Here is a 15031-nt window from a genome sequence, read left to right on the forward strand (position 1 = left end):
GAATAACTGTTAGAATTGTGAGGCAAAATGCTTTACATGTTATAGAGGATAGGCAGAATCCTGTTACAGACAGGATCAATAAGTGCTTAGAGGGGGGAAAAGATCTTTATACATCTACCATCCTCATGAAATACGCATACATGATTTTTGTCCGGGATTTAGTTTACCTTGCTACAGACTGTCTTCTTGCTTACTTCACATCTACCTATGCAGTCAGATGTTTGCAAAACACCTGTTACATTAGTTTAAAAGTTGAAAAAAGACAAAAGCTTCCAAGTGCCCAAGTCACTTCTAAAAATGAGACTTAAGTTCTCAATTGATTTTGTTTTTCACATTTTAACTGAATGTATGTATTAAGCTAGTGTTTGCAGTAGCTTTTAATTAGTGAACAGATTTTCTTTCTTGCAAAATAGCTTGCATTGTAAGCGTATATCAACAAAGTATATTAAATATCTAGAGGAGAAATTCTGTGATGTTTTGTGATGGAAGCAATATTGTCATATTTGAAGCATCTGCAGGGAAAATACCTTTTAGTAACTATAGTTCAGAAAATAATCTATGGTTGTTTTAAAAGATAAAAATGAAACAAAGTCCTGTTGACTCTATTAGGTTTTGAGTATAAATTGCAATTTTCTTGTATCTCTTTTTTATCATAAAATGTTAACATAAATTTATTTCAATTGAATTATATTTTTAATGTTCTAGGGAAAAGTGAAAAAGAAACTGAACAAGACAAAACAGAAAAAGGTAAGTCTGATAGTAACATTCTGTTCTGAAATTCAAGACCATGCTTTCTGGGAGGATTGATGTAAATCAGATTAAAGAATAGTGAAAATTCAGTCCTGTACATCTTATGTAGATAAACTGCAGTTGAATAAACATCCAGAGAGCATATGCTTTTATAGTAAACACTTAGGTTCCAAGGCTGGCATCAATGCACACCAATCAATCTTACCTGGTCACAGAATGGAATGATAGAATTGTTTAGGTTGGGCAAGACCTTTAAGGTCATCTGTAGGAGAAGGGAACACAACTGACCTCACCCCTGATAAGTCACAGCTATATCCACTAAAGATAAAGATATGTGATAAAAGGGAGTAGGTTAGCTGGTGAGGGGAGGATCATCATGGAGGAGGAACCTTGAGAATCATGAAGAAGAAGGATCCTGGGGAGAGAGAATCACTGCTGTGGGTTCAGTCTGGCTCTGCAGTCAGAGCCTGTTGTTGGAACCTGCAGTCACAGTCTAGCTGGGTAAAAGCTGCAGTCAGAGCCTGCAAACCAATACCTGCAGTCAGAGTTCAGCAGGAAATAACCATCAGTCAGAGGCTGCAAGGGAGCCTACAGTAGGAGCTTGCTGCAGCCAGAGGCAGTGAATGGTTGGAGTCAGGATGGCTGAGCTGTAAAGAGGAATAAACCAGGACCCTTTTCATGCTGTGATAAAAAAGTTGTCTGTGTCTCAGCTCATTTCCACCCTCTAGCAAGAGGGCTGCTGCAACAGTCATCGAGTCCAACTCATAACCCAACACTGTCCTTAAGTAACACATCTTTTAAATGTCACCAGGACTGCCTGGCAACCCTTTCAGTAAAAAATTTTTTCCTAATGTCCAATGTAAACCTGTCCAGGAGGAACTTGATGCTGTGGCCTCTTGTCCTGTTCCTTGTTATCTGGAGAGAGACACCAACTCCCACCTCACTAAAACCTCCTTTTAGGTTGCTGTAGAGAGCAATAAGGCCCTCCTGAGCCTCCTTTTCTCCAGTCTATACAACCCAAACGCTCCCAGCTGCCTCATCAGATTTGTGCTCCACACACTTCACCAGCTCCATTGCCCTTCTCTGGACACACTCCAGGACCTCAATGTTTTTCTTGTAGTGAGGGGCCCAAAACTGACCTCAGGATTTGGGTGCAGGCTCACCAGTGCTGAGTGCAGGGTAACAATCACTGCCCTGCTGGCCACACTGTTGCTGATACAGGCCAGGATAACTTTGGCTTTCTTGGCCACCTGGGCACAGCTGGCTCATGTTCAGCCAGGCTGTTGACCAGCACACTCAGGTGCTTTTCTGAAGGGCAGCTTTCCAGCCACTCTGCCCCAAGCCTGTAGCATTGTGCTGAGTCAGGGGATGGTTATGACAACTCCTGCTGTTTCAGGATGAAAATGTTGAGTGCCATATTTCTAGCTTAGTATTTTGGAGGTCAGAGTTCCACCAAGCTCCTTCTGCACATAAGGGCAAGAGGCAGTGTGGGCTATGTAGCCCCTGGAGCTGGATTCAGGACTGCCAGCTGTGCTAAGTGTAAACAGACACGTGACATGAAAATCAGTCCTTGTTGACACCATGATTGTCTAGCCTGTCTTAGGCTAGGTAGGAAGGTGCAGAGACAGATTAGATGGAAAAGAAGTGAGATTTTGCTGAAGAGTACTGTGAATCTACTCTCAATGCAATGACATTTGTTCTGGCCCCATGTGTTCCCTGTCACTGCACAGAGCTTGCAAAACCTCCTTCACTGAGGTCATGGCTGGTTGCTGGCAATGCCCAGAAACCACAGGGCCTTTGCCAAGGAATTCAGTAGCTCTAATCCTTTTTCATTGTTTCCATTTCCTGTGTGGCTGTTATTTTATATGTGAGTACTTAGGGATGCTGCTTTTCCAATATTTTAGTATGGTTTATTTGGTTTGGTTTTGATGAGTTTCTAGGACTGGCAAACTTCAAACATTATATTTAAGTATTAAATGTGTCACATGTAAGCATTACATATAAAAAGTAAAAAAAAACCAAAACCCAACAAAACCCACCAAAACAATTTGGAAAGCTTGGCAATTATGCTTACATTTCCATTTATTTGCAGGAAATATCTTAGTACAATGGATTTACATGTGTGATATTAGAAGAAAACCTCACCATTATGTGCTGCTTTTACTGACTTGTTAGAACAGTATAATAAAATGACATACAAGAGCCATCCAGTATGGGTAAAAAGCAGTTGTAGGTAAAAATGCCAGCTTGTGTAAGAAACTTACTATTATGAAACGTTACTCATCAGAGCCTGTACAAGAACTTCAGGACATGAAAGTATGACAAAGTGGAGCTACTTTCCTTTACCCTAGGTGCTTTGTGGGTTTGTTTCTTTTTAAACAGCAACTAGATAAATGCCACTGCAGATTACAGGATTTCTATAAGGTAGAAAAAGAGATGGTTTTGTTTTCCAGGTTAAATTGACAGAATTTTTCATCCTATCAGGAAAAACAACCCTGCTTTTTTTTTTTCATGAACTTTGTTTATAGGAACACTGCTTGTGTGATTTTCATACAAGTTGAATTTTGTTGAACTTTTCTCATCGTTGGAACTGTTTTGGTTTCCACTTCTAATAAAAGTGGCTAGCTATAGATGTCCTAGTCACAGGAAATGGTATAAGGTGCTATTAATTTGGTTTATTTTAAATTACCCTAATAAGATGCAGCAATAAAGTGATGAGGGATGTATTATAAAATGTACTGTACTGTGACTGGTATATATAGGAAACTTGGAAATCTAAGGAGTTGGGAATTTGAAACTTCATGTTTGGCTGGGGTTTAGGGTTTACTTCTGATTCTGAGAGTACATCCTGGTGTGCAAGTCTGCATTTATTTTGTGGTGTTTGGATATACAAGCTCCAAAGAGCCTTCTGTGCAGAAAGTATTTAGAGCTTTGAGTAACTCTTACATCATAAATATTTTTTACTATGGCAGTCTTCATACTGCTAGGTTAGCAAAATGTCCTAATAAGTGTGTAAATTTCAGTATTCAACAGAATTTCATCAAGTTTATTTAAAGTCCTGCTGAAATTTCTTTGCTATTAACAAAATCTACCTGTGAAAAATCCTCTAAAGGAACAAAAATGAAAATAAACTTGTTACTAACATAGAATTGCTTCAAAGTTTCTCTGTTATATTTAATTGAGGTGGATTCTTCATCTTATAATATAATCAGACTTTATATTTAAACAAATAATTGAAGTGGGATGGATATTCCAGATGAATCTGAGAAATAGTTCTTTAGAAGGTTTCACAGGTAATACAATGCGCAACATACATGCCACATCCATAAGGTGTCTTTCCGTCTGAGGTGGTTTTAGTTGTTTTTGATCACATAGACAAAAAAAAATTAGATAAGAAGCCTAATTTTTCTACTTCGATTTATATTGGACATATATTAAATATTCATTTACATTAGGAAACAGATATAAAACCTGAAAATAATTTTCAGCTATGAACATGTTTGTTTCATCCAGTGAACTTTGGCATAGGTACCGTTTTTATAAATAATAGTTTTCCCTTTTCAAAAGTGATAAAGCATGACAGTAAAAATGAATGCTCTTTGGCTGGAACACTCAGCTGCATTGTATTAGGAACAGAAGTACACCTAAGCTAGGCTTAGGACAATGTCATTCCACAGGTGGCCCTGCCACTTGGTGTCATTTTGGTAATTGTCAGCATTCACCACTGTTTACTCGAGGTATTTACCTTTGAAGATATGTAGGATTCCACTGGGATACCAGTAGAGATCTAATCTGAGGAGGCTAAAGTGCTGTTCTTATGACTAAATCTAGGGGTTTGCTGCAGGGTAGGACCAGTTATCCCCTAAATTCCATTGGGAACCTTCACCGGAGCTGTGTTGTCTGGAGAAGGAGCTTACATGGTTAGCTCACCTCCAGCATTGTCTCCTTGAGTTAAGTGGGCTGAGTTACACCCTTGCAAGCTCTGCTTATAGGAGTATATATAGTACCTATTGATTTGCAAATTTGATACAGACTACAATTAAGTATCTGTGAGCTATGTGCAGAATGACCAACACAGAAATGTCGTTGTCAAAGTCCAAAACTGATGCATAACACCATTCTGGACTAAATATATAGGACATTAGAATATTACAGTGTATTTTTGAATAGAAAGTCAATGCAGAAATTTCTTTATGGTTTTGTCAAAAGAATGTTTGAACCTAGTCTTTGAGTGAAGCCAAAAATCTTAGCGGTGAAAGAGGTGAATGATGGAAATAAATGCCAAAACCAAAATTATCATTCTGCTGTTGTTTCTTATGATCAACATCTAACCAACCAACCAACAATAATTTCATACAGAAAGCCCTGTAGAATATTTTTTACTGCAAGGGAAATTGTTCTGGAATAACTGCAGCTAAAGATTTATTATAGTCATTAGATTCCAGCTTTATTAGTCCCTAAAATGCCTCAGTTTTTATTGTCTGATTACTTCCCCAGATAAGTTTATTATAATGGTTTTGCCTGTTCTACCAATACAGTTTAGAAAGATCTTTTAATTATTTTAGTGCTCCTGGCTTTAAATTGTCTAGATGAAGTTTACTTGATTTTATACCTTCTAAGTCATCATCTGTAGAAGCCCATAAAACAAATAGATAACTTACACTCCGTGTATCTCACCTAATGAGCTTCCCAAACAACAGGACAATGACGGTTTTTCATCATCATCAAATTCTCATTCAAGTACCCACTGAGAGGCAGCACTATTTCCAAAACTAATTTGGGTAATGATATGGGGCTAGTATCAGGAGGGAGGACAATCACTTGAGCAAATTTTGAACTCCAAGTAAAAGTCTACTAATATATGTGTATGTTCTTCAGAACATGATTGTAACTTTGAACTGAGAAGGTGTAGTATTGGTGATGGGTGGCGAAGGGAAATTAGTAAAACAAAAGTCACGAAATTAGTTGGAAAACAACTACAGACCATGATCATCAGTATGTACTTGTCATTGTCCCACACTCAGAAGTTGCCATTGACAAGTTGCCAAGAGCATTATTACTGAATTTGTATCACAGCAGGGATGGAGGGTGTTTAGAAAGCAAAGCCTCTGACCCCCCCTGGAAATTGCTTCTTTAGATTTTCAAAGTTTAAGACAGGGAAAGGACAGGAGGAGCCTTTGGTGCAAGTGACTTATGAGACTGCATCACATGAAGGGGGTTTTTTATTTCAGATTAGCTTTAGAGATGGCATAACATAAGGAAACATAGGAAAATATATAGTTATAGCCTCTACAATTATATAATTATAACTTCTATTAAAACTTTATTTAAGACTCAAATCATAAAATTATAAAACAGTTTGGGTTGGAAAGGACCTTTAAAGGCCACGTTGTCCAAATCCTGCATTGAAGTAATTCAGTTTTCTGGCTAGTAGTAAGCACAACATACAGTCAGTGGAGCAGGAGTATTCCAGTGTACTTTTCAAATCAGAAACTCAGGACCATGTGTCCTCAAGGTGGCTGTAAAGACCAGCCTTTATCTTGAATCACTCATAAAGTAATTAAACCTGGAGTTCTAACTCCTCCCTGTTTTGCATGCGAGTAAAGCAGATGTAAGATCGAGGAAGCCACCATGAATGCTCCCTTGACATTACAATGACAATATGAGTGAATCAATAAGTGAATAAAAAATGTAATTACAAGAACCAAACCTCATTTACAAGGTGGTTTGTTAGATAGGGAGTAGTGTCTTTCCATCCTCATGTTTTCTCCCCCAAGTCCACAGAGGGATTGTAATGTTATTGTCTCGCCATTTCTGAGGAACTAGAAATTTCATTAAAGACATGTTTAACAAGAAATACTTATATGCTAATATGTAATATGGACTCATAATCACAGAGCAGGCCCCTCTCAATTGACTGGAAATCTTACAGCATTAGTTTCCAAAGACTGAAGCGAGACCATTTATCCTGTGTGGAAGGCAACCTTCCCCCCAAAACTCCAAGTCAGACCAGCCAGGCTGTCACTCGTTGCTCTCAGTGAACAGACCAGGTTCAAAATGTCAGCTTACTAGAGGTAAGCCTGCCCTCCCACCCCACCGATTTTCCGAGGCTATAAACATAAGAAAGGGAGAGAAGGCTTAGGAAGGAATCATTAGTACAGAGGGCAAGAGGGGGGAGGAGAGAAGGGCAGCAAGTGGAAAACTGCCTGAGGTAGTCCCAGCTAAGATTTCCTCCTGGTCCTGGTTGCACATCAGCTAACAAGCCCTCTGTTTGAGGTGTCCTTCCTGGCATGTCTGTTGGGTCAGAATAAAATCACAGAATTATAGAGTATCTGTTCACAATGTTTTACAAGAGAGATGTAAAGAGATGAGAGATGATTTGTGTTAAGTGTATGGAAGTACATACTGTTTTTCAGAACAACACTAATTGTTCTGGAAGTGTTAATAGCAGCATGATGTTATCTCCTACTTACTTTGCTCAGGAAGAAAACCATACAAATATCCTTTGTTCAGAGGCTCAGAGTATGTCAGCAAGGACAAAACAGTTCATGCTATGTGTTGTGGTAAAGATACCTCATCTTTTAAGTTAGCTTTTCACGAAACAAGTTGAAACCTTTGCAGTGTAGAAAATACCTTCACCCACTTAAATCTGCTATCTGTTAAAATGCCAAGTGCATGGCATCTCTCTAAGGTAAAAGAAGTGTGTTAATTGTGAAAGACAATCATGATAGCATTCAATATTTTTGTCCAATTCTGGCTAATCGATTCTTTTGACGTACCAGGCTGATAACTAATCAGGCAGGTCATCAGTGTTTTCTCTTTTAGGAGAATGAGGTTTTCTTTATCCTGGATGATGGTGTTATATTTCAGATGAAAATATGAAATGGATTTCACGCACACAACCATTCCCACTTCTTTGGAAGCTAGAGAGGATTAATTTTCTCCATTATAGAAGTGGTATTACTAGTTATTCGTGACATTTCTATGAGTTTTTTCTCTGTTGCTTTGGACTTACATATGTAATCAATTTTTTTGCCATGTAGTAGTTATCTCTTTTTGTTTTCCTTGTTATCTATGTAACTGCCGTAACATAATTGTCTATTTAGTGTTTTATACTGATTTCCAACCTTGGGGTCTGCTCAGTTACACAGCAATTTATAGACATTTGATCATGTGAGGACATTTGTCTAGAAATTCAAGAAAGTTTTAATTCCTTGATTATTATATCTTCAGGCAGCTTTTCACATTAAAAGTTACCAAGTATCAAGAGATAGAATTCTGTAAATAAATCAACAGTTTGCAAAATTACTTTTCTGATGCTGTTGGATGGTTATTTAAAGTGATAAGATTTGTTTCAGATGAAGATTTGCAGAACTAGATTTTTTGAATGTTACTAGTGTTTTATTTTTACAGAAAAAGCTATTAAGAGCAGTGGTAATTGAGATTGCTTTCTATTGCAAGGCAGTGTTTTTAGTTACTTATGGCTTCTCTGATATTATAACACTGAGGTGATATTTTTCATTGGGAAAGGTTTTGGAGCTTCAATATTCTATTGCTGACATTGTCCAATATATGACATTGGACATAGGAAGAATTTCAGCTACTGTGATGACTGGCACAGTGAGCTTCTGTGGGGATTTCTTTGGTTGTCAAATGACAGCATGGAAGTTACCTGTGTAAGTACAGTGTTGGCACTAAGGCACATTGACATATAACAGTATATTATGAAAATTGTAGAACATATGACTAAGTGGGACTCTAAAGCTTGCTTGTCTCTTTAGTTGACTGAAGGCCCTATCAGCTGTGTGCATTGCTCTTGGCAGATGCTTACACATCTTGTTATTGCAAATTTTCAGTAATTAGAATTCCACAGCTGCCCTCAGCAACCTGTTCTACTGTGCTTGCTCAGAGGCAGTAGTTCCAGAAGTTCATGTTCAAGTCAAATTTTCTGTTATAGCCATTTTAAGCCTTCTCTTCCTTATCGTGACTATAATGATACCTAAAATAATTTATTCTTTTCATCTCTGTAGCTATACTTTACAGAGTAGCGTGTACCTGCCTTCCCATGGCGAACTCTTTATTACTGCCTTTTTACCCTTTGCTCATGCTTATTGTTGCTCCCCTCCCCACCCCAATTAAAGGCAAAATATTTTTAAACCAGTCTTCAAGAGTGGTACAATTATGTTTAATAATTTGGCTACTTTTCCTTAATTTTGATGTGATTCTCTTATTGTCTGAAGAGTATCTAGTAGTGTCTTCATTATGATTCAAAAGGAGTTTCTCTGTCCCTTGTAGAAGTAAGACTGTCACTGCTTTTGGTGATGACAAGGTACTTTTCAACATAAAACCAAAATATGCCTGGTATTTTAGTTTTCATGTGCCAAAACAATTGTATGAAATTTTTCATCAAATTTTATTGGATGATATGACAGGCTATAAAGTTTATTGTACATTTAATGTAATACATTGCTACTTCTATTTTTTTTTTTAATTCTGTATCTTGGTAAGTGAGATATGAGATTGCCTGTCATCACTGGTAATTGTTCATTCTCCAGCACAAGAACTAGCATAGAGTTTCTTCTGAGACTTCTTCCTAGCTTTTTCAGTGGAAACTGTGGAAACTGTTTTCTCTAAGGAAGTCTTCAGGAATCCTGTGACAGCAGTCCTAGATAGAATGCCTATTCTTACATCCAAGGCTATTATTGAAAATCCTCAGTAGTATTCTTGGAAGTCCACAGTATGATACATAAAAGGATTATTACCATTTTAATGCTTAACCTGATTTGGACTACAGACCAACCAAGCAGATCATGCACGACTTCAGTGTCATGGTGAAATTTGTCATTAAAGAAAAATTACATATATTTTCCTCTGAAAGATAAGTTAACTTCTTTGTATCATTGAATTTAATATACTGGGTCACATCTGCTAAAGGATTATTGCACCAGAAGGAGGCAATGGATAATTTATTAAAATACCCCTGCAGGGAGCTAGCAGGCTAGCTGGTTAATATAGAGGAATGCCTGATGGTTACACTGAAAGCTCCCTGGTGAATCCTCTAACATAGGAATAGAACAGGAGATGAAAATGATTGCTCGTTATATAATGTTTACTGTGTTACACTGCTGTCTAGCAGATGAATAATATTTATGTTAACAGCTCCTTTCCAGCTTTTTATATTGATCTCATGCTGGTCTACGCCTGATATATAACTGTACTGAAAATAGGAAGATAATACTTTTTTTTTTCATAATGGAGGGTGGCAAATAGGTTCTTCCAATGCATCCCCAAGTTGGGTATGAAAGGAAAGATATTGTATCTCTGTGCCACAGACAGACTTGTACGATTTTGATTGACTTTTGTTAGTTACTTTTTTCCCCGAGGTGTTTCTCCTCTCCTTGTAAACTTAAATGAAGTGCAGAGGGTGTCCCACAGGCAGTGGGAGTTTCTTGGTGGGTGGGAAAGCTTCTTTCCTTTGCCTCAAAGGAACCTCACTGTTGCCATGCTTACTGGGTTTGAGAAGGACTAAATGACTCTGTCTTTCCATGAATGCTGAAAGCTAAAAAGCTGGCAAATAGCTGTCTCACTGAAATACAGTTCCTATGGAGATGGCTAACCTTAGATAAAGATTTTAATTCATGCTGTAAGAACAGAGAACATTTTAGTTGCAGTTTATGTTACTTAGAGAACAGAAACTAAACCAGTGTTTGGTGGCAGTATCCCATTGGAAGCTCCCCAGATACTGCACCCAGAGGAACTGACATGCCTCTGTTTTCTTGCTAACAACAAAGGACAGTTTTACATAGCAGCTAAGAGCAAAATGAACCTGAAAAGTCCGCAAGGTCACTTGCTTTCATTGGTTCCTTGGGTTGATGTTTCTGGATTCTTCCACTCCTGCTGTTAAACAAGCCAGGCCTTAGAAATAGCAGTCATTTCTTGATAAACTGAGCTGGCATAGTTTTTAAAAAGAAAAGAACAAACGCAAAACCCAACAAGCCTTTTGCATGTTATGGGTTGTTCTTTCCAGGCCCAATGACATCATGTGAGAAACTTCTCTCTATACCTGTGAGTCACTGTGGACTGAAGGTTTGCAGTGGAGGGATTCTCACACTTGTAATAAGAGCTGTGTCTGTGAATTTTACTGGATTCAAGGGGTGTGAACACTTGAAAGAGAGCCAGTGCTGTGCTCCTTAACCATTATTATCATTAAATGCATGAAAGGGCAGTGAAGACATTGCTTTCCTATTAAATGGAGGACACTAAAGTGAGATAGAGAAAGACTGAGATCAGTGACAGATTGGAAAGCATTTCTCCTATATTATCTATGGGGAATAAATAAAAGGCATTAAAAACATCTAGATTATTAAGAAAAATGCCATATTTCTCTTTTGTCAGTGCATGTAGTTGTCCATGATAACTACATTCCTTAAGAGCATTACTGTGTGCTTCAGTATAAATGCTTGATTTCAAATCAGGTTACAATAAAAAACTTGGAAGTGTTTAGGGAAGCAAAACCAACATAATAAACTATACTATTTGTGAGTTTATCCTGTTAAAGGTGTAAACTCCTAAATGTCAGACAGTTTTGTTTTGATTTTTTTTCTTCTTTTTGGTAGCTAATGTCATGAAAAGTTACAGTCTCTACTATTATAAGAGGAATCAACAGAGATATAATAATACTAGTGCACTGATGCTTTAGTACCTTCTGTTTATAAATATTAATAATTTTAAATATATATTTAAAGCTATATACAACCTTTGTGAATAAAAAAAAGGGAATTTAGTAGGATAGCTTAACTTCTGTTTCCTTCCTGCTCGTGGAAGGAAATGACATCTATTCAACTGTGCATACCAACACTGCAGAAGAGTTTAAAAAGGTAGTGTAAGAAAAACTCCACACAGAGCTGTCCAAGTTCAGCATTGAAAAGAACAGTTAAGGTCTTTCACAGAAAGAAACAAAAGTAGTCAAGGGTGGATATTTTTCATTCTCTACAGAAGAAGTTCAGACTTACAACATCCTCTAATGATTGGATGGACTTAGTATGGGTTTAGCATTACCCAAGGCATTGGTCCTTCTCTGAGGTTTAACACAGACAATGTGATTTGTCTGCCTAAATCTCTGTGTAGGATCAGAGTCTTAGAGAGAGAGTGTCATTTAATGAATCATGAGCACAGCTTCCACTAGCATGTGGTGGCTCTTGTCATTCCTGAACAATGCACCTGAGGACTTGTGTAGCAGAATAAAATGTGGCTAGTTACTGTAAGTTAATATCCAAAATACTTGTTACAGCATTGTAGCAGATGGTGTTAAACTGTAGAATGTTTGATTTAAACTTCACACCAGTTACAGCATTCCCTATTTAAACTTCTACAAAGAAAATAGTAATTTTACTTCTTTTCCTGCTATTAATGACCTACTTTCATTAGGAGAGAAAAAAGGAATAACACATAATTAAAGCAATAAAAGATGTGCTACTAATTACAGATATACATAACTAGTAGTTCTATCAGACAATATGTATTCTCTCTATTTGTGTCACAAAAGGTGGGATCTTTTTTTCTAATGAAGTGCAAGTGCAGAGTTAAGCTGTAGCAAATGTGGAGGAAACCAGTTACCTGCTGTCATATCCTTTCAGTAGCATACTTGCATTCTTTTAGCCACTAGTATATTTAATGTAACCAGGTAGACATTGTTGAAGAGTAAACTACTATGAAGCAAATAGCTGTTTAAATTGACACCATTTACTTAAATTTGCTTCAAATGCAGTTTACTTTACACAATTTATTTCAAGGCTGATTTGCTACATACTGCTGCTGCTCTACTGCTGTGTGATAGCTTACTAGGCTGTAGAAACTTGATCTCATGAAGGGGTCTTAACCTGACATTTCAGTGTTGAATTTGTTTTCATCAGGAAGGTCAAGTGTTGTAGTTTAAATTTTGGGGGGGGATCTCAGGGAGGGTTCCCTGGGAGCTCCCCGGGCTCTAGGGTCGTGGGTGTTCCTGTGCTGGCAGGTAAAGAGACTTCAGACGGCTGCTGAGGTGCTGATGAGGTGAGGATTTATTTAGAGTCTTACCCCGGAAGGCAGCATGGTCACTGAGGGAGAGGGGGAAGGGAAGGGGGGAGAGGGAGAAGGGGAGAGGGATGGGGAGAGAGGGAAGGGGAGAGAGCAGTCTCTGGAGACCGCCAGGGCAAAAGAGGAGGAGCCCTCTCCATTTGCACCCTGAACACAGAGGTTCAAAGGGGCGCGGTGACATTCTCCAGCCAATAGAATTACAGATACACGATACTGCAGGGAGGGTACAGACTTGGGATAAACCATACATTTTCCAGGGGTGAACCAGAGCAAACCATTTCCATAAAATGCAATCCCACAGTCAAGTACTTGACTTTTTGGGTCCTTCCTAACCTGAGTAACTATGATTTCTATGAACTCATCTAATCACAGAATGGATAAGGTTTGAAGAGACTGCAGTGGGTCACCTGGTCCAACCTTCCTGCTCAAGCAGGGTCATCCCAGAGCACATGGCATAGGATTCCAGACAGTTCTTGAATATCTCCAATGAGGGAAATGCTACAATGTCTCTGGGCAATCTATTCCTATGCTTGGTGATCTGCACAGCAAAAGAGTTCTTCCTCATGTTCAGGTGGAACTTCCCATGCATTAGTTTCTGCCTGTCTCCTCTTGTCCTATTGCTTGGCAGCACTGAGAAGAGCCTGGCTCCATCCTCTTGTCACCTACTCTTAAAATATTTATACACGTTAATGAAGTCCCCTCTCAGTCATCTGTTCTTGAGGCGGAACAGGCCCAACTCCCTCAGCCTTTTCTCAAAAGAGATGCTCCAGTCCCTTCATCATCTTTATTGCCCTCCACTGGACCCAATGCAGGAGCTCCGTGTCTCTCTTGTCCTGAGGAGCCCAGAAGTGCACACAGCACTCCAGATGCAGCCTCAGTAATTGCTCTAGGCAAAACAGACATATATAGTCACAACTTTTGGAAATGACTAGAATGCCCTGATGATCATGGTGTTCATGATACCATAAATGTGGAAAAATAACAATTCCCTTTGCTCTTCCATGTCAATTGAATCACTTAGGAAAAAAAAATCCTTTACTGTAATGTGGTGAAAAAATGCTTCATTCTAGACTTAACTGCCAAGTTACTCAGTTGGAATGACAGAAGTTTGCTTTTTCATGTAGGAGTTTATGATTGTAATAAGTAAGAAATCAGTTTCTTTTCAGTGTAATTTAAAACTGCCTTGCTTGGAAATGATGCACTTTGCCAGCACAGTCCCTAGCTAAGAGTTACTCCAGACAATTGAAATATGAAAGAAGTAATGAACTGTGTGTTTATTAAATCTTCTAGCCAAAAAGAAGAAGAAGCCAAAGCTCTTAAACAAGTTTGATAAGACCATTAAAGCTGAACTAGATGCTGCAGAAAAACTACGTAAAAAAGTAAGTTTTAAATGTTTCACTCAGGATTGTAGGCAGTGGACAAAAAATGAATAAATTGAAAACTTGGGAAAAGGGAAAATTAATATTACACTACTTTTTGTGAAACTACCTTTTTGAAATATTCAGTACATATTTGTCCTTCAAGCATTTCTGCTGGATAGCTTATCTTAAATTTTTTCAAGTCATAAGCATATGCCTGTTCATGTGTGTTTGCTCACTGCTAACCTTGAAGATATGTAGCTTAATAATTGAATTTGTGCTTAAATGGATCACATGGAACAGGGTTAGTTCTCTCCTGTCACTCCTGACCAGTTGACTACTGAAGTCAAATGCTACCAGAGAACTTTGTGTGTGTCAGCAGGGATCTCTCAGTAAGTGTTCTGATGCCTCGTGAGCGTTAGGTGCAGATCATTGAAGTAGATGTTGTTTCTGTTGAGATTCTGTGTCCTGGGAGTGCCTCTGCTGCTGTACAGCTGCTTAGAGGACAAAACAGATGTTCCAGCTTCTCACCAGGGGCAGCAAGACCTTAACATCAATCAGTCAGGTTGGGTAGTTCTGAATTTAATAACTTGACCATGAAAAACAAACAAAAACCCCCCAGGCTCTCCAGTCATCTCCCCTTATAGCTTCCAATTTTATACTTTTATTTGAATGTTTCCGAAAATTATACCTTTGCAACAATGTCCCTTTTCCAGATAGGAGATTAAATAGTGAAGCAAGACTGTGGCTGTTAAAAATGAGAGACTTTAAGTCTTCTTAAAGCAGTTCTTGTTAAAACTCTGATATGTCTCACAGACAGTCCTAGCACGTAAAGAACAATTGCAGGT

General features: G+C 38.3%; 1 protein-coding gene across 7 annotated transcripts in view; it reads left to right on the forward strand.

Annotated features, from left to right (window-relative positions):
* ASPH (aspartate beta-hydroxylase) overlaps positions 1-15031 on the forward strand; it is a 114811-nt gene that overhangs the window by 62866 nt on the left and 36914 nt on the right. For all 7 annotated transcript variants that reach the window (XM_063393424.1, XM_063393443.1, XM_063393453.1 and 4 more), the window contains 2 exons: positions 706-747; positions 14116-14204. In XM_063393424.1, the coding sequence (XP_063249494.1) occupies positions 706-747; positions 14116-14204 (131 nt within the window). The remainder of the gene's footprint in view (positions 1-705; positions 748-14115; positions 14205-15031) is intronic.

Source organism: Prinia subflava, chromosome 1 (assembly GCF_021018805.1).
Source record: "Prinia subflava isolate CZ2003 ecotype Zambia chromosome 1, Cam_Psub_1.2, whole genome shotgun sequence".
Classification (NCBI taxonomy): Eukaryota; Metazoa; Chordata; class Aves; order Passeriformes; family Cisticolidae; genus Prinia; species Prinia subflava.